The sequence below is a fragment of the Dendropsophus ebraccatus genome, chromosome 2, assembly GCF_027789765.1.
Source record: "Dendropsophus ebraccatus isolate aDenEbr1 chromosome 2, aDenEbr1.pat, whole genome shotgun sequence".
NCBI classification, from domain to species: domain Eukaryota; kingdom Metazoa; phylum Chordata; class Amphibia; order Anura; family Hylidae; genus Dendropsophus; species Dendropsophus ebraccatus.
Window position 1 is genome coordinate 218,100,821 of NC_091455.1, and position 19,510 is coordinate 218,120,330.

General features: G+C 54.0%; 1 protein-coding gene across 1 annotated transcript in view; it reads left to right on the top strand.

Moving 5' to 3' along the window:
• Positions 1 to 19,510, top strand: part of LOC138784235 (SCO-spondin-like) — a 251,800-nt gene that overhangs the window by 183,437 nt on the left and 48,853 nt on the right. Inside the window, exons 91-95 of the mRNA XM_069959741.1 lie at positions 4,472 to 4,642; positions 4,940 to 5,110; positions 8,870 to 9,028; positions 9,112 to 9,233; positions 11,603 to 11,724. Of these exons, the coding sequence (XP_069815842.1) occupies positions 4,472 to 4,642; positions 4,940 to 5,110; positions 8,870 to 9,028; positions 9,112 to 9,233; positions 11,603 to 11,724 (745 nt within the window). The remainder of the gene's footprint in view (positions 1 to 4,471; positions 4,643 to 4,939; positions 5,111 to 8,869; positions 9,029 to 9,111; positions 9,234 to 11,602; positions 11,725 to 19,510) is intronic.

The following is a 19,510-nucleotide window of genomic DNA, read 5'->3' on the forward strand; positions in this document are numbered from 1 at the left end:
TCCCCCCCCCCATACATCTCCCACAATGGTATATACCCTCCCCCCCCCATACATCTCCCACAATGGTATATACCCTCCCCCCCCCATACATCTCCCACAATGGTATATACCCTCCCCCCCCCCCCATACATCTCCCACAATGGTATATACCCTCACCCACCATACATCTCCCACAATGGTATATACCCTCCCCCCCCCCCCCATACATCTCCCACAATGGTATATACCCTCCCCCCCCCATACATCTCCCACAATGGTATATACCCTCCCCCCCCCCATACATCTCCCACAATGGTATATACCCTCCCCCCCATACATCTCCCACAATGGTATATACCCTCCCCCCCCATACATCTCCCACAATGGTATATACCCTCCCCCCCCCCCATACATCTCCCACAATGGTATGCACCCTCACCCCCCATACATCTCCCACAATGGTATGCACCCTCACCCCCCATACATCTCCCACAATGGTATATACCCTCCCCCCCCCATACATCTCCCACAATGGTATATACCCTCCCCCCCCATACATCTCCCACAATGGTATATACCCTCCCCCCCCCATACATCTCCCACAATGGTATATACCCTCCCCCCCCCCCATACATCTCCCACAATGGTATGCACTCTCGATCGGTTGATCAAGGATTGCATACATCACACAAGATGTACTTTGGGCCGCATTGTCAAACATGGCGCTCATTTATATGGGGATATTATGTAAACAAAACAAAAACAACAAGCAACAAAAGCAATCAATGTGTTCAAAAGCAAATAAACAATTTGTTTTCCTCTAAAAATCCCAGAATATTAAAGTCCCAGAATATAGTTACATTCTATCTTTGATAGCTATGGTGAGTGCAATACCTTATCCAGACTTGTGCTGCTTGGGGGCGACCTTCTCCGCCGGCGGTGCTGGCCGGGTTCTGGTGTGCTGTTTTTGGGTCTGGTCCTGTGGCATGGGGGTCGCAGGGTCGTCCCATGGCCCCCGTTCCCTGGCTGTGCACGCCTGCGGGGTTGGTGGCCACTGACTGGCACAGTGTGGACTTAGTGTAGGGACCCATGTGTATCAGATACCTGCACGAGGTACATGGGGCAGTGTGGCTTGATCAATTCACATACAGAATTCTGATGTTTTTTATGCAGCCGACAGGCACTAGTATCAGCCATAGGTGTGAGGTGCAGCACTCTGTTTCTTCCCTGAACCAGAATATAGTTAGCAGTATGATGATGGAGGAGCAGGAGGATGAGAGGGGTAGTAGTATGATGATGGAGAAGCAGGAGGATGAGAGGGGTAGTAGTATGATGATGGAGGAGCAGGAGGATGAGAGGGGTAGTAGTATGATGATGGAGGAGCAGGAGGATGAGAGGGGTAGTAGTATGATGATGGAGGAGCAGGAGGATGAGAGGGGTAGTAGTATGATGATGGAGGAGCAGGAGGATGAGAGGAGTAGTAGTATGATGATGGAGGAGCAGGGGGATGAGAGGGGTAGTAGTATGATGATGGAGGATGAGAGGGGTAGTAGTATGATGATGGAGGAGCAGGAGGATGAGAGGAGTAGTATGATGATGGAGGATGAGAGGGGTAGTAGTATGATGATGGAGGAGCAGGAGGATGAGAGGAGTAGTATGATGATGGAGGATGAGAGGAGTAGTAGTATGATGATGGAGGAGCAGGAGGATGAGAGGAGTAGTATGATGATGGAGGAGCAGGAGGATGAGAGGGGTAGTAGTATGATGATGGAGGAGCAGGAGGATGAGAGGGGTAGTAGTATGATGATGGAGGATGAGAGGGGTAGTAGTATGATGATGGAGGAGCAGGAGGATGAGAGGAGTAGTATGATGATGGAGGATGAGAGGGGTAGTAGTATGATGATGGAGGAGCAGGAGGATGAGAGGAGTAGTATGATGATGGAGGATGAGAGGAGTAGTAGTATGATGATGGAGGAGCAGGAGGATGAGAGGAGTAGTATGATGATGGAGGAGCAGGAGGATGAGAGGGGTAGTAGTATGATGATGGAGGAGCAGGAGGATGAGAGGGGTAGTAGTATGATGATGGAGGAGCAGGAGGATGAGAGGGGTAGTAGTATGATGATGGAGGAGCAGGAGGATGAGAGGGGTAGTAGTATGATGATGGAGGAGCAGGAGGATGAGAGGGGTAGTAGTATGATGATGGAGGATGAGAGGGGTAGTAGTATGATGATGGAGGAGCAGGAGGATGAGAGGGGTAGTAGTATGATGATGGAGGAGCAGGAGGATGAGAGGGGTAGTATGATGATGGAGGAGCAGGAGGATGAGAGGAGTAGTAGTATGATGATGGAGGAGCAGTAGTATGATGATGGAGGATGAGAGGGGTAGTAGTATGATGATGGAGGAGCAGGAGGATGATATTATACGTTACACCCCCCCCACACACCGGAGGGAAGTTATTATACGTTACACCATCCTACCCCCGACACACACACACACCGGAGGGAAGTTATTATACGTTACACCCCCCCACACACCGGAGGGAAGTTATTATACGTTACACCCCCGACACACACACACCGGAGGGAAGTTATTATATGCTACACCACCTAACTCACACACCGGAGGGAAGTTATTATAAGTTACACCCCCCCCACACACCGGAGGGAAGTTATTATACGTTACACCACCCCACCCCCCACACACAGGAGGGAAGTTATTAAACGTTACCCCCACCCACACACAAAACACACACCCACCAGAGGGAAGTTATTATACGTTACCCCCCCATGTTACACCGGAGGGAAGTTATTATACGTGACACCCCCCACCCCTCTTCCCACCCACACACCGGAGGGAAGTAATTATACGTTACACCACCTAACACACACCGGAGGGAAGTTAATATACGTTACACCCCCCCACACACTGGAGGGAAGTTATTATACGTTACACCCCCGACACACACACACCGGAGGGAAGTTATTATACGTTACACCCCCCCCACACACCGGAGGGAAGTTATTATACGTTACACCCCCCCACACACCGGAGGGAAGTTATTATACGTTACACCCCCGACACACACACACCGGAGGGAGATTATTATACGTTACACCCCCACACACACCGGAGGGAAGTTATTATACGTTACACCCCCACACACACCGGAGGGAAGTTATTATACGTTACACCCCCACACACACCGGAGGGAAGTTATTATACGTTACACCCCCGACACACACACACCGGAGGGAAGTTATTATACGTTACACCCCCACACACACCGGAGGGAGATTATTATACGTTACACCACCCCACCCCCCAAACACAGGAGGGAAGTTATTATACGTTACACCACCGACACACTCACACACCGGAGGGAAGTTATTATACGTTACACCCCCACACACACCGGAGGGAAGTTATTATACGTTACACCCCCACACACACCGAAGGGAGATTATTATACGTTACACCACCCCACCCCCCAAACACAGGAGGGAAGTTATTATACGTTACACCACCCCACCCCCCAAACACAGGAGGGAAGTTATTATACGTTACACCACCTAACTCACACACCGGAGGGAAGTTATTATACGTTACACCACCTAACTCACACACCGGAGGGAAGTTATTATACGTTACACCCCCCACACACCGGAGGGAAGTTATTATACGTTACAAAATAAGTAGACTGAGAAAAAGACCAGGCACTCACCCATCAACGTGTCAATTTGTCGATGAAAAATCATAAAAACGCAGGGAGAGGGAGCATGGCAAGCAGGTCTCAGCAGGTCTACCTTTAGGGCTCGTTCACACAGAGCAAAAGCAGCTGAATTTCTGCACTGAATCAATGCTGAAATTTCAGCCGTAGAGTAGAAAAGCTGTGAGCAGCAGAGAGGAGTTGGTACTGAGAGTTCAGAGTAGCAGAGAGGAGTTTGTGCTGAGAGTCCCAACCCAGGGTAGAAGTGTGCTCTGCCGGAACTTTAGAGGAAGTAGTAGAATACTGAAGACTTGAAGGTAGACGTTTACTTGTGCCCGTGGTTCGACCTTATCTGTCGTGTACCACCTATTGCCCCCCAGTGTCAGGTGACCCGTCCTAGAGGGTGACACAAACCCCAGACCTTGTTACCTGAGTTAAGCAAAGTGGCCAAGATTTCCTTAACCCTTAACCCTTAAGTTTCCTGCAGCTGTGCAAAATACAAATACAGTTACATACAATAGCAAGATCTTGTGGCAAAGCTTAGGTACTACTTTATTACCACAGTTACTTGAAGTACAGACTTTTGCGAGGGGTGTAAAGCACTAGGAACACCCGTGGTGGGACACCACAATATTGTCCACACACACGCTAGAAGGAAGTTATTACACGTTACACAACCCAACCTCCCCCACACCGGAGGGAAGTTATTACATGTTACCCCACCCGACCCACACACCGGAGGAAAGTTATTGCATGTTACATAAGTTACGTGTCTTTTGGTTCTAGTTAATGGTGACTGGACTCCGTGGTCCCCGTGGTCAGAATGTCCGGTCACATGTGGATCCGGTGTTCAGATCCGTAGCCGGGCTTGTATCAACCCTCCCTCCCGGAACAATGGTTCAGACTGCCAGGGACCGGACACTGACAAGCAGGACTGTACCACCAAGCCTTGTGAGGGTGAGTGTGTCACCGGCCATAGACAGTCTGTATGATCCTAAACCTCCCCTCACCTGCCCCTTTGTCCTCTAAAAGATTGGGGGCGGAGGGGTGGAGAGATGTGGTTGTGGGATCAGGGCTATAAGGGAAGATTTGAGGGACTTGAGGATGGTGGTGGTGGTGGTGGTGGGGGGGGGGGGGGGTTGAGGACCATAGGGGTCAGGGGGGAGAACCATGGGGATCGGGGGGGATGGAGGACCATAGGGATCAGGGTTGGGATGGCCTGGGGATGGTGTCTGACATGTCTCTCACCCGCAGGCAGTGGCCCCTGTGGCTGGACAGATTGGAGCCCCTGCTCCCGCAGCTGTGGTACAGGCCTCCGGGGTCGGACGTGGCGGTGTGATTGCTCGGTCACAGACACAGCAGATGGGTCGTGTGACGACAGAGAACGGGTGCAAGCCGAGGCGTGTTATCTACAGCCATGTGAAGGTACAGGAGACATCATACATGTATATTCTGTAGTGATGTCACTGGTCACACATATATGTTCTGTAGTGATGTCACCATACATGTATGTTCTGTAGTGATGTCACCATACATGTATGTTCTGTAGTGATGTCACTGTACATGTATGTTCTGTAGTGATGTCACAGTAAAATGTATGTTCTGTAGTGATGTCACCGGTCATACATGTATGTTCTGTAGTGATGTCACCATACATGTATGTTCTGTAGTGATGTCACTAGTCACACATGTATGTTCTGTAGTGATGTCACCATACATGTATGTTCTGTAGTGATGTCACTGGTCACACATGTATGTTCTGTAGTGATGTCACCATACATGTATGTTCTGTAGTGATGTCACTGTACATGTATGTTCTGTAGTGATGTCACAGTAAAATGTATGTTCTGTAGTGATGTCACTGGTCACACATGTATGTTCTGTAGTGATGTCACCATACATGTATGTTCTGTAGTGATGTCACCATACATGTATGTTCTGTAGTGATGTCACCATACATGTATGTTCTGTATTGAGTGTTTGGGCGTCCACTTGGCAAATGAGGTTCAATGTGGATAAATGTAAAGTTATGCACCTGGGTACTAATAACCTGCAGCATCCTATGTCCTGGGGGGAGTAATAACCCACATGCATCATATGTCCTGGGGGGAGTAATAACCTGCATACATCATATGTCCTGGGGGGAGTAATAACCCGCATACATCATATGTCCTGGGGGGAGTAATAACCTGCAGCATCCTATGTCCTGGGGGGAGTAATAACCTGCAGCATCCTATGTCCTGGGGGGAGTAATAACCCACATGCATCATATGTCCTGGGGGGAGTAATAACCTGCATACATCATATGTCCTGGGGGGAGTAATAACCCGCATACATCCTATGTCCTGGGGGGAGTAATAACCTGCAGCATCCTATGTCCTGGGGGGAGTAATAACCTGCAGCATCCTATGTCCTGGGGTGGTTACACTGGTGCAGTCGCTGATGGAGAAGGATCTGGTTGTACTTGTAGATAATAGACTACAGAACAGCACAATGTCAGGCAGCTGCTTCTAAGGCCGGCAGGATATTGTCATGTATATACCAGGCCTGGACTCTGGGGACAGGGATATAATATTACCACTTTATAAAGCTTTGGTGCGGCCCCATCTGGAGTCGCCGTCCAGTTTTGGAACCCGATTCATAAAAAGGACGTTCTAGAGCTTTAGAGGGTACAAAGACGGCCACTAAACCAATAAGGGGAATGGAGCATCTTAGTTATGAGGAAAGATAATAGAATTACATGTGTTTAGTCTGGAGAAGAGACGGAGAAGGGGAGATAGGATTAACTTATTTATATATATAAATGGCCCCTACAAGAGATATGGGGAAAAGATGTTCCAGGTAAAACCCCCTCAAAGGACAAGGGGGCGCTGCCTCCACCCTGAGAGACAAGGGGGCGCTGCCTCCGCCCGGAGAGACAAGGGGGCACTGCCTCCACCCGGAGAGACAAGGGGGCGCTGCCTCCGCCCGGAGAGACAAGGGGGCGCTGCCTCCACCCAGAGAGACAAGGGGGCGCTGCCTCCACCCGGAGAGACAAGGGGGCGCTGCCTCCACCCGGAGAGACACGGGGGCGCTGCCTCCACCCGGAGAGACAAGGGGGCGCTGCCTCCACCTGGAGAGACAAGGGGGCGCTGCCTCTGCCTGGAGAGACAAGGGGGCGCTGCCTCCACCTGGAGAGACAAGGGGGCGCTGCCTCCACCCGGAGAGACAAGGGGGCGCTGCCTCCGCCTGGAGAGACAAGGGGGCGCTGCCTCCACCCTGAGAGACAAGGGGGCGCTGCCTCCGCCTGGAGAGACAAGGGGGCGCTGCCTCCACCCAGAGAGACAAGGGGGCACTGCCTTCGCCTGGAGAAACAAGAGGGCACTGCCTCCACCTGGAGAGACAAGAGGGCACTGCCTCCGCCTGGAGAGACAAGAGGGCACTGCCTCCGCCTGGAGAGACAAGGGGGCGCTGCCTCCGCCTGGAGAGACAAGAGGGCACTGCCTCCGCCTGGAGAGACAAGGGGGCGCTGCCTCCGCCTGGAGAGACAAGGGGGCGCTGCCTCCGCCTGGAGAGACAAGGGGGCGCTGCCTCCGCCTGGAGAGACAAGGGGGCGCTGCCTCCGCCTGGAGAGACAAGAGGGCCCTGCCTCCGCCTGGAGAGACAAGGGGGCGCTGCCTCCGCCTGGAGAGACAAGAGGGCGCTGCCTCCGCCTGGAGAGACAAGAGGGCACTGCCTCCACCCGGAGAGACAAGGGGGCGCTGCCTCCGCCTGGAGAGACAAGGGGGCGCTACCTCCGCCTGGAGAGACAAGGGGGCGCTACCTCCGCCTGGAGAGACAAGAGGGCACTGCCTCCACCCGGAGAGACAAGGGGGCGCTGCCTCCGCCTGGAGAGACAAGGGGCCACTGCCTCCGCCTGGAGAGACAAGAGGGCACTGCCTCCACCCGGAGAGACAAGAGGGCACTGCCTCCGCCTGGAGAGACAAGAGGGCACTGCCTCCGCCTGGAGAGACAAGAGGGCGCTGCCTCCGCCCGGAGAGACAAGGGGGCGCTGCCTCCACCTGGAGAGACAAGAGGGCGCTGCCTCCGCCCGGAGAGACGAGAGGCCACTGCCTCCGCCTGGAGAGACAAGAGGGCGCTGCCTCCGCCTGGAGAGACAAGGGGGCGCTGCCTCCGCCTGGAGAGACAAGGGGGCGCTGCCTCCACCTGGAGAGACAAGGGGGCGCTGCCTCCGCCTGGAGAGACAAGGGGGCGCTGCCTCCGCCTGGAGAGACAAGGGGGCACTGCCTCCGCCTGGAGAAAAAAAGGTTCAATCTCCGGAGGCGACAAGTCTTCTTTACCATGAGAACTGTGAATCTGTGGAACAGTCACCACAGGATCTGGTCACAGCAACAACAGTAGAGGGCTTCACAACAGGAGAGACAAGTTCTTACACCAAAATAATATAAATGCATATGTATAGAGCCTATCACCCCTCCCCCTTCCCTGTATGTATAGTACTATCACCCCTCCCCTGTATGTATAGAGCCTATCACCCCTCCCCCTTCCCTGTATGTATAGTACTATCACCCCTCCCCCTTCCCTGTATCCATCCCCTCCTTGGTTGAACTTGATGGACATGTGTCTTTTTTCAACCGTATTAACTATGTAACTATGATGTCACCATACATGTATGTTCTGTAGTGATGTCACCATACATGTATGTTCTGTAGTGATGTCACCATACATGTATGTTCTGTAGTGATGTCACTGGTCACACATGTATGTTCTGTAGTGATGTCACCATACATGTATGTTCTGTAGTGATGTCACCGGTCACACATGTATGTTCTGTAGTGATGTCACTGTACATGTATGTTCTGTATTGATGTCACCATACATGTTTGTTCTGTAGTGATGTCACCATACATGTATGTTCTGTAGTGATGTCACTGTACATGTATGTTCTGTAGTGATGTCACTGGTCACACATGTATGTTCTGTAGTGATGTCACAGTACATATATGTTCTGTAGTGATATCACTGGTCACACATGTATGTTCTGTAGTGATGTCACAGTATATGTATGTTCTGTAGTGATGTCACCGGTCATACATGTATGTTCTGTAGTGATGTTACTGTACATGTATGTTCTGTAGTGATGTCACCCGTCATGTATACATAGCGTCAGCGTCTGCTGATACATGTCTGCTTTCTCTATGGCAGGGATCTGCTCCTGGGGTCGGTGGTCCCCGTGGTCTGACTGTTCCTGTCACTCGTTGCTCCAGCAGCGGCATCGGGAGCCCCTTGGACCGGCTCTGGGTGGAGACACATGTGATAAGCTGGAGACTGAGGTCCGGCCGTGTAACACCTCCCTGTGCTCCGGTGAGATCCCTGTGATGTGGAGGTGACAGATGGAGACCCCCCTCCAGTGTACCATGTATAACCCAGGCTCTCAAATGTTACAGCCTCCAGCTGCCTCCCGCCATTCACATTCAGCCCCTGCGGATCCCCCTGCAGCAGCCTGTGCTCCTCCAGGTCAGAAGCCTGTCATCACTCCAGCTGCCAACCTGGATGCTACTGCCCCCTGGTGAGCGCTGCTGGGAAACCTCATCCCCTCCATGGTGGCTGCATCATCATAGGGTGGATGATGGGGGTCCATGACTCCTAGGGTGGATGATGGGGGTCCATGGTTATAGGTGGATGATGGAGGTCCATGCCTATAGGTGGATGATGGGGGGCCATGCTTATAGGTGGATGATGGGGGCCCATGGTTATAGGTGGATGATGGGGGTCCATGGTTATAGGTGGATCATGGGGGCCCATGGTTATAGGTGGATCATGGGGGCCCATGGTTATAGGTGGATCATGGGGGTCCATGGTTATAGGTGGATCATGGGGGTCCATGGTTATAGGTGGATGATGAGGATCCATGGTTATAGGTGGATATTGGGGATCCATGACTCCTAGGGTGGATGATGGGGGTCCATGGTTATAGGTGGATGATAGGGGTGCATAGTCGGTGGCGGGCTCCCCCTGGTGTTGGGTCGGTGATGGGCTCCCCCTGGTGTTGGGTCGGTGATGGGCTCCCCCTGGTGTTGGGTCGGTGATGGGCTCCCCCTGGTGTTGGGTCGGTGATGGGCTCCCCCTGGTGTTGGGTCGGTGATGGGCTCCCCCTGGTGTTGGGTCGGTGATGGGCTCCCCCTGGTGTTGGGTCGGTGATGGGCTCCCCCTGGTGTTGGGTCGGTGATGGGCTCCCCCTGGTGTTGGGTCGGTGATGGGCTCCCCCTGGTGTTGGGTCGGTGATGGGCTCCCCCTGTTGGGTCGGTGATGGGCTCCCCCTAGTGTTGGGTCGGTGATGGGCTCCCCCTGGTGTTGGGTCGGTGATGGGCTCCCCCTGGTGTTGGGTCGGTGATGGGCTCCCCCTGGTGTTGGGTCGGTGATGGGCTCCCCCTGGTGTTGGGTCGGTGATGGGCTCCCTCTAGTGTTGGGTCGGTGATGGGCTCCCCCTGGTGTTGGGTCGGTGATGGGCTCCCCCTGGTGTTGGGTCGGTGATGGGCTCCCCCTGGTGTTGGGTCGGTGATGGGCTCCCCCTGGTGTTGGGTCGGTGATGGGCTCCCCCTTGTGTTGGGTCGGTGATGGGCTCCCCCTGGTGTTGGGTCGGTGATGGGCTCCCCCTGGTGTTGGGTCGGTGATGGGCTCCCCCTGTTGGGTCGGTGATGGGCTCCCCCTAGTGTTGGGTCGGTGATGGGCTCCCCCTGGTGTTGGGTCGGTGATGGGCTCCCCCTGGTGTTGGGTCGGTGATGGGCTCCCCCTGGTGTTGGGTCGGTGATGGGCTCCCCCTGGTGTTGGGTCGGTGATGGGCTCCCCCTGGTGTTGGGTCGGTGATGGGCTCCCCCTGGTGTTGGGTCGGTGACGGTCTCCCTCTGGTGTTGGGTTGGTGATGGGCTCCCTCTGGTGTAAGGTTGGTGATGGGCTCCCTCTGGTGTTGAGTTGGTGAAGGCTGCCCATGGTGTTGAGTTGGTGAAGGCTGCCCATGGTGTTGAGTTGGTGATGGGCTCCCTCTGGTGTTGGGTGGCTGATGGGCTCCCTCTGGTGTTGGGTGGCTTATGGCTGCCCCTGGTGTTTCGTTGGTGATAGGCTCCCTGTAGTGTTGGGTGGGTGATGGCTGCCCCTGGTGTTTGGTCGGTGATGCCCCCCCCCCCCCCCCCCCCCGGTGTTGGGTTGGTGATGCACGCTCTTGTGTTGAGTGTGTGATGGCTGCCCCTAGTGTTAGGTTGGTGATGGGCTGTCCCTGGTGTTGGGTTAGTGATGGCTGCCCCTGGTGTTGGGTGGCTGATGGGCTCCCTCTGATGTTGGGTGGGTGATGGCTGCCCCTGATGTTGGGTTGGTGATGGGCTCCCTCTGATGTTTGGTAGGTGATGGCTGCCCCTGGTGTTTGGTTTGTGATGGGCTCCCTCTTGTCTTGGGTGGGTGATTGCTGCCCTTAGTGTTGGGTTAGCGATGGCTGTCCCTGGTGTTGGGTTGGTGATGGGCTCCCTGTGGTGTTGGGTTGGTGATGGGCTCGCCCTTGTGTTTGGTTGGTCATGGGCTCCCCCTGGTATTGGGTGGCTGATGGGCTCCCTGTGGTGTTCGGTGAGTGATTGGCTCCCTCTGGGGTTGGGTGGGTAATGGCTGCCCCTGGTGTTTGGTTGGTGATGCTCCCCCCTCTGGTGTTGGGTGGGTAATGGGCTCCCTCTTGTGTTGGGTGGGTGATGGGCTCCCTCTTGTGTTGGGTGGGTGATGGCTGCCCCTGGTGTTGGGTGGGTGATGGGTTCTCTCTTGTGTTGGGTGGCTGATGGGCTCCCTCTGGTGTTGGGTGGGTGATGGCTGCCCCTGGTGTTGGGTGGGTGATGGGCTCCCTCTTGTGTTGGGTGGCTGATGGGCAAATCTGGTGGATAACTCGGTTTCCTTCCTCAGGGGCTGTTAGAGCAGGGCGGTGAATGTGTTGACCCCTCGGAATGCGGCTGTCTATACATCTCCCAGTCTAAGACAATATTCCTGAGCCCGGAACAGACTGTGCGTGACGGGTGTAGCGAATGGTGAGTGCCCAGGGTGTGGACATGGAAGACTACCGTGGTATGGGTACGACTGTAAGGGGTAAACTCTAGTGATGAGCGAATAGTATTTGATTGAATAGTACGCTATTCACGCTATTCAATTGCTTTCGAATATTCGAACGATAAAGCAGTAAAAATTCGATTACTTCCAGTCAAAAAACATGCAGGAGGGAGGGACAGGCACTAGGAATAGGCAGGACTGTGATTGGCTGTCTAAACCATGTGACCTCCTGAGTATAAGAATAAGGGATTTCAGATTCATGTCACTTGCTGGTTGGAGATAGAGAGGGAGAGACTGTATACCAGGGAGAGACTGTATACCAGGCACACAGACTGTATACCAGGCACACAGACTGTATACCAGGCACACAGACTGTATACCAGGCACACAGACTGTATACCAGGCACACAGACTGTATACCAGGCACACAGACTGTATACCAGGCACAGAGACTGTATACCAGGCACAGAGACTGTATACCAGGCACAGAGACTGTACACCAGGCACAGAGACTGTATACCAGGCACACAGACTGTATACCAGGGAGAGAAAGCTTTTAGGTGAAGTTAAGTAGGAAGGGACCCTCAAAAGCCCTTGTTAGGGCTAAAAGTATAATAGTGAGAGTGTATACGGCTGTATACTGTGATTGCTGGATAACAGCTGTTATTTTGCTACTATTGATATGTACGCAAGTGTTTACCGCTAGACCGAAACATGCGCTTCTACTTTACGTTCGTAATTTGTTTGTGAATCTTAGGCGAATACAAACCGATCACAGACTTTCTTTTGTTCGTGTTCCTGGATCCAAACCAAACATTGGGCTCTTATCTCCTCACTAGTGTTAGATGCACCCAGGCATGCCTCCCCCGCTGTCCTATATGTACCCAGGCATGCCTCCCCTGCTGTCCTATATGTACCCAGGCATGCTTCCCCTGCTGTCCTATATGTACCCAGGCATGCTTCCCCTGCTGTCCTATATGTACCCAGGCATGCTTCCCCTGCTGTCCTATATGTACCCAGGCATGCTTCCCCTGCTGTCCTATATGTACCCAGGCATGCTTTCCCTACTGTCCTATATGTACCCAGGCATGCTTCCCCTGCTCTCCTATATACACCCAGGCATGCTTCCCCCGCTGTCCTATATACACCCAGGCATGCTTCCCCTGCTGTCCTATATGTACCCAGGCATGCTTCCCCTGCTGTCCTATATGTACCCAGGCATGCTTCCCCCGCTGTCCTATATACACCCAGGCATGCTTCCCCTGCTGTCCTATATATACCCAGGCATCCTTCCCCTGCTGTCCTATATGTACCCAGGTATGCTTCCCCTGCTGTCCTATATACACCCAGGCATGCTTCCCCTGCTGTCCTATATACACCCAGGCATGCTTCCCCTGCTGTCCTATATACACCCAGGCATGCTTCCCCTGCTGTCCCATATACACCCAGGCATGCTTCCCCTGCTGTCCTATATGTACCCAGGCATGCTTCCCCCGCTGTCCTATATGTACCCAGGCATGCTTCCCCTGCTGTCCTATATACACCCAGGCATGCTTCCCCTGCTGTCCTATATGTACCCAGGCATGCTTCCCCTGCTGTCCTATATACACCCAGGCATGCTTCCCCTGCTGTCCTATATGTACCCAGGCATGCTTCCCCTGCTGTCCTATATGTACCCAGGCATGCTTCCCCTGCTGTCCTATATACACCCAGGCATGCTTCCTCTGCTGTCCTATATGTACCCGGGCATGCTTCCCCTGCTGTCCTATATGTACCCAGGCATGCTTCCCCTGCTGTCCTATATACACCCAGGCATGCTTCCTCTGCTGTCCTATATGTTCCCAGGCATGCTTCCCCTGCTGTCCTATATGTACCCAGGCATGCTTCCCCTGCTGTCCTATATGTACCCAGGCATGCTTCCCCTGCTGTCCTATATGTACCCAGGCATGCTTCCCCTGCTGTCCTATATGTACCCAGGCATGCTTCCCCTGCTGTCCTATATGTACCCAGGCATGCTTCCCCTGCTGTCCTATATGTACCCAGGCATGCTTCCCCTGCGGTCCTATATACACCCAGGCATGCTTCCCCTGCTGTCCTATATGTACCCAGGCATGCTTCCCCTGCTGTCCTATATACACCCAGGCATGCTTCCCCTGCTGTCCTATATGTATCCAGGCATGCTTCCCCTGCTGTCCTATATGTACCCAGGCATGCTTCCCCTGCTGTCCTATATGTACCCAGGCATGCTTCCCCTGCTGTCCTATATGTACCCAGGCATGCTTCCCCTGCTGTCCTATATGTACCCAGGCATGCTTCCCCTGCTGTCCTATATACACCCAGGCATGCTTCCCCTGCTGTCCTATATGTACCCAGGCATGCCTCCTCTGCTGTCCTATATACACCCAGGCATGCTTCCCCTGCTGTCCTATATGTACCCGGGCATGCTTCCCCTGCTGTCCTATATGTACCCGGGCATGCTTCCCCTGCTGTCCTATATACACCCAGGCATGCTTCCCCTGCTGTCCTATATGTACCCAGGCATGCTTCCCCTGCTGTCCTATATGTACCCAGGCATGCTTCCCCTGCTGTCCTATATGTACCCAGGCATGCTTCCCCCGCTGTCCTATATGTACCCAGGCATGCTTCCCCTGCTGTCCTATATGTACCCAGGCATGCTTCCCCTGCTGTCCTATATGTACCCAGGCATGCTTCCCCTGCTCTCCTATATGTACCCAGGCATGCTTCCCCTGCGGTCCTATATACACCCAGGCATGCTTCCCCTGCTGTCCTATATGTACCCAGGCATGCCTCCCCTGCTGTCCTATATGTACCCAGGCATGCTTCCCTGCTGTCCTATATACACCAAGGCATGCTTCCCCTGCTGTCCTATATATACCCAGGCATGCTTCCCCTGCTGTCCTATATGTACCCAGGCATGCTTCCCCTGCTGTCCTATATGTACCCAGGCATGCTTCCCCTGCTGTCCTATATGTACCCAGGCATGCTTCCCCTGCTGTCCTATATGTACCCGGGCATGCTTCCCCTGCTGTCCTATATACACCCAGGCATGCTTCCCCTACTATCCTATATGTACCCAGGCATGCCTCCCCTGCTGTCCTATATGTACCCAGGCATGCCTCCCCTGCTGTCCTATATGTACCCAGGCATGCTTCCCCTGCTCTCCTATATACACCCAGACATGCTTCCCCTGCTGTCCTATATACACCCAGACATGCTTCCCCTGCTGTCCTATATACACCCAGGCATGCTTCCCCTGCTGTCCTATATGTACCCAGGCATGCTTCCCCTGCTGTCCTATATGTACCCAGGCATGCTTCCCCTGCTGTCCTATATGTACCCAGGCATGCTTCCCCTGCTGTCCTATATGTACCCAGGCATGCTTCCCCTGCTGTCCTATATGTACCCAGGCATGCTTCCTCTGCTGTCCTATATGTACCCAGGCATGCTTCCCCTGCTGTCCTATATACACCCAGGCATGCTTCCCCTGCTGTCCTATATACACCCAGGCATGCTTCCCCTGCTGTCCTATATGTACCCAGGCATGCTTCCCCTGCTGTCCTATATACACCCAGGCATGCTTCCCCTGCTGTCCTATATGTACCCAGGCATGCTTCCCCTGCTGTCCTATATGTACCCAGGCATGCTTCCCCTGCTGTCCTATATGTACCCAGGCATGCTTCCCCTGCTGTCCTATATACACCCAGGCATGCTTCCCCTGCTGTCCTATATGTACCCAGGCATGCTTCCCCTGCTGTCCTATATGTACCCAGGCATGCTTCCCCTGCTGTCCTATATGTACCCGGGCATGCTTCCCCTGCTGTCCTATATGTACCCGGGCATGCTTCCCCTGCTGTCCTATATGTACCCAGGCATGCTTCCCCTGCTGTCCTATATGTACCCAGGCATGCTTCCCCTGCTGTCCTATATACACCCAGGCATGCTTCCCCTGCTGTCCTATATACACCCAGGCATGCTTCCCCTGCTCTCCTATATACACCCAGGCATGCTTCCCCTGCTGTCCTATATGTACCCAGACATGCTTCCCCTGCTGTCCTATATACACCCAGGCATGCTTCCCCTGCTGTCCTATATACACCCAGGCATGCCTCCCCTGCTGTCCTATATGTACCCAGGCATGCTTCCCCTGCTGTCCTATATACACCCAGGCATGCTTCCCCTGCTGTCCTATATGTACCCAGGCATGCCTCCCCTGCTGTCCTATATGTACCCAGGCATGCTTCCCCTGCTGTCCTATATGTACCCAGGCATGCTTCCCCTGCTGTCCTATATACACCCAGGCATGCTTCCCCTGCTGTCCTATATGTACCCGGGCATGCTTCCCCTGCTGTCCTATATGTACCCAGGCATGCTTCCCCTGCTGTCCTATATGTACCCAGGCATGCTTCCCCCGCTGTCCTATATGTACCCAGGCATGCTTCCCCCGCTGTCCTATATACACCCAGGCATGCTTCCCCCGCTGTCCTATATGTACCCAGGCATGCTTCCCCCGCTGTCCTATATGTACCCAGGCATGCTTCCCCCGCTGTCCTATATACACCCAGGCATGCTTCCCCTGCTGTCCTATATGTACCCAGGCATGCTTCCCCCGCTGTCCTATATACACCCAGGCATGCTTCCCCTGCTGTCCTATATGTACCCAGGCATGCTTCCCCTGCTGTCCTATATACACCCAGGCATGCTTCCCCTGCTGTCCTATATGTACCCAGGCATGCTTCCCCCGCTGTCCTATATGCACCCAGGCATGCTTCCCCTGCTGTCCTATATGTACCCAGGCATGCTTCCCCTGCTGTCCTATATGTACCCAGGCATGCTTCCCCTGCTGTCCTATATGTACCCAGGCATGCTTCTCCTGCTGTCCTATATACACCCAGGCATGCCTCCCCTGCTGTCCTATATGTACCCAGGCATGCTTCCCCTGCTGTCCTATATACACCCAGGCACGCTTCCCCTGCTGTCCTATATACACCCAGGCACGCTTCCCCTGCTGTCCTATATACACCCAGGCACGCTTCCCCTGCTGTCCTATATACACCCAGGCATGCTTCCCCTGCTGTCCTATATGTACCCAGGCATGCTTCCCCTGCTGTCCTATATGTACCCAGGCATGCTTCCCCTGCTGTCCTATATGTACCCCGGCATGCTTCCCCTGCTGTCCTATATGTACCCCGGCATGCTTCCCCTGCTGTCCTATATGTACCCAGGCATGCTTCCCCTGCTGTCCTATATACACCCAGGCATGCTTCCCCTGCTGTCCTATATACACCCAGGCATGCTTCCCCTACTGTCCTATATGTACCCAGGCATGCCTCCCCTACTGTCCTATATGTACCCAGGCATGCCTCCCCTGCTGTCCTATATGTACCCAGGCATGCTTCCCCTGCTCTCCTATATACACCCAGACATGCTTCCCCTGCTGTCCTATATACACCCAGACATGCTTCCCCTGCTGTCCTATATACACCCAGACATGCTTCCCCTGCTGTCCTATATGTACCCAGGCATGCTTCCCCTGCTGTCCTATATGTACCCAGGCATGCTTCCTCTGCTGTCCTATATGTACCCAGGCATGCTTCCCCTGCTGTCCTATATACACCCAGGCATGCTTCCCCTGCTGTCCTATATACACCCAGGCATGCTTCCCCTGCTGTCCTATATGTACCCAGGCATGCTTCCCCTGCTGTCCTATATACACCCAGGCATGCTTCCCCTGCTGTCCTATATGTACCCAGGCATGCTTCCCCTGCTGTCCTATATGTACCCAGGCATGCTTCCCCTGCTGTCCTATATGTACCCAGGCATGCTTCCCCTGCTGTCCAATATGTACCCAGGCATGCTTCCCCTGCTGTCCTATATACACCCAGGCATGCTTCCCCTGCTGTCCTATATACACCCAGGCATGCTTCCCCTGCTGTCCTATATGTACCCAGGCATGCTTCCCCTGCTGTCCTATATGTACCCAGGCATGCTTCCCCTGCTGTCCTATATGTACCCAGGCATGCTTCCCCTGCTGTCCTATATGTACCCAGGCATGCTTCCCCTGCTGTCCTATATGTACCCGGGCATGCTTCCCCTGCTGTCCTATATACACCCAGGCACGCTTCCCCTGCTGTCCTATATGTACCCAGGCATGCTTCCCCTGCTGTCCTATATGTACCCAGGCATGCTTCCCCTGCTGTCCTATATGTACCCAGGCATGTTTCCCCTGCTGTCCTATATACACCCAGGCATGCTTCCCCTGCTGTCCTATATACACCCAGGCATGCTTCCCCTGCTGTCCTATATACACCCAGGCATGCTTCCCCTGCTCTCCTATATACACCCAGGCATGCTTCCCCTGCTGTCCTATATGTACCCAGACATGCTTCCCCTGCTGTCCTATATACACCCAGGCATGCTTCCCCTGCTGTCCTATATACACCCAGGCATGCCTCCCCTGCTGTCCTATATGTACCCAGGCATGCTTCCCCTGCTGTCCTATTTACACCCAGGCATGCTTCCCCTGCTGTCCTATATGTACCCAGGCATGCATCCCCTGCTGTCCTATATGTACCCAGGCATGCTTCCCCTGCTGTCCTATATGTACCCAGGCATGCTTCCCCTGCTGTCCTATATACACCCAGGCATGCTTCCCCTGCTGTCCTATATGTACCCGGGCATGCTTCCCCTGCTGTCCTATATGTACCCAGGCATGCTTCCCCTGCTGTCCTATATGTACCCAGGCATGCTTCCCCTGCTGTCCTATATACACCCAGGCATGCTTCCCCTGCTGTCCTATATGAACCCAGGCATGCTTCCCCTGCTGTCCTATATGTACCCAGGCATGCTTCCCCTGCTGTCCTATATACACCCAGGCATGCTTCCCCTGCTGTCCTATATGTACCCAGGCATGCTTCCCCTGCTGTCCTATATACACCCAGGCATGCTTCCCCTGCTGTCCTATATGTACCCAGGCATGCCTCCCCTGCTGTCCTATATGTACCCAGGCATGCTTCCCCTGCTGTCCTATATGTACCCAGGCATGCTTCCCCCGCTGTCCTATATACACCCAGGCATGCCTCCCCTGCTGTCCTATATGTACCCAGGCATGCCTCCCCTGCTGTCCTATATACACCCAGGCATGCTTCCCCTGCTGTCCTATATGTACCCAGGCATGCTTCCCCTGCTGTCCTATATACACCCAGGCATGCTTCCCCTGCTGTCCTATATGTACCCAGGCATGCTTCCCCCGCTGTCCTATATACACCCAGGCATGCTTCCCCTGCTCTCCTATATACACCCAGGCATGCTTCCCCTGCTGTCCTATATGTACCCAGGCATGCTTCCCCTGCTGTCCTATATGTACCCAGGCATGCTTCCCCTGCTGTCCTATATACACCCAGGCATGCTTCCCCTACTGTCCTATATACACCCAGGCATGCTTCCCCTGCTGTCCTATATGTACCCAGGCATGCTTCCCCTGCTGTCCTATATGTACCCAGGCATGCTTCCCCCGCTGTCCTATATACACCCAGGCATGCTTCCCCTGCTGTCCTATATGTACCCAGGCATGCTTCCCCCGCTGTCCTATATGTACCCAGGCATGCTTCCCCCGCTGTCCTATATGTACCCAGGCATGCCTCCCCTGCTGTCCTATATGTACCCAGGCATGCTTCTCCTGCTGTCCTATATGTACCCAGGCATGCTTCCCCTGCTGTCCTATATGTACCCAGGCATGCTTCCCCCGCT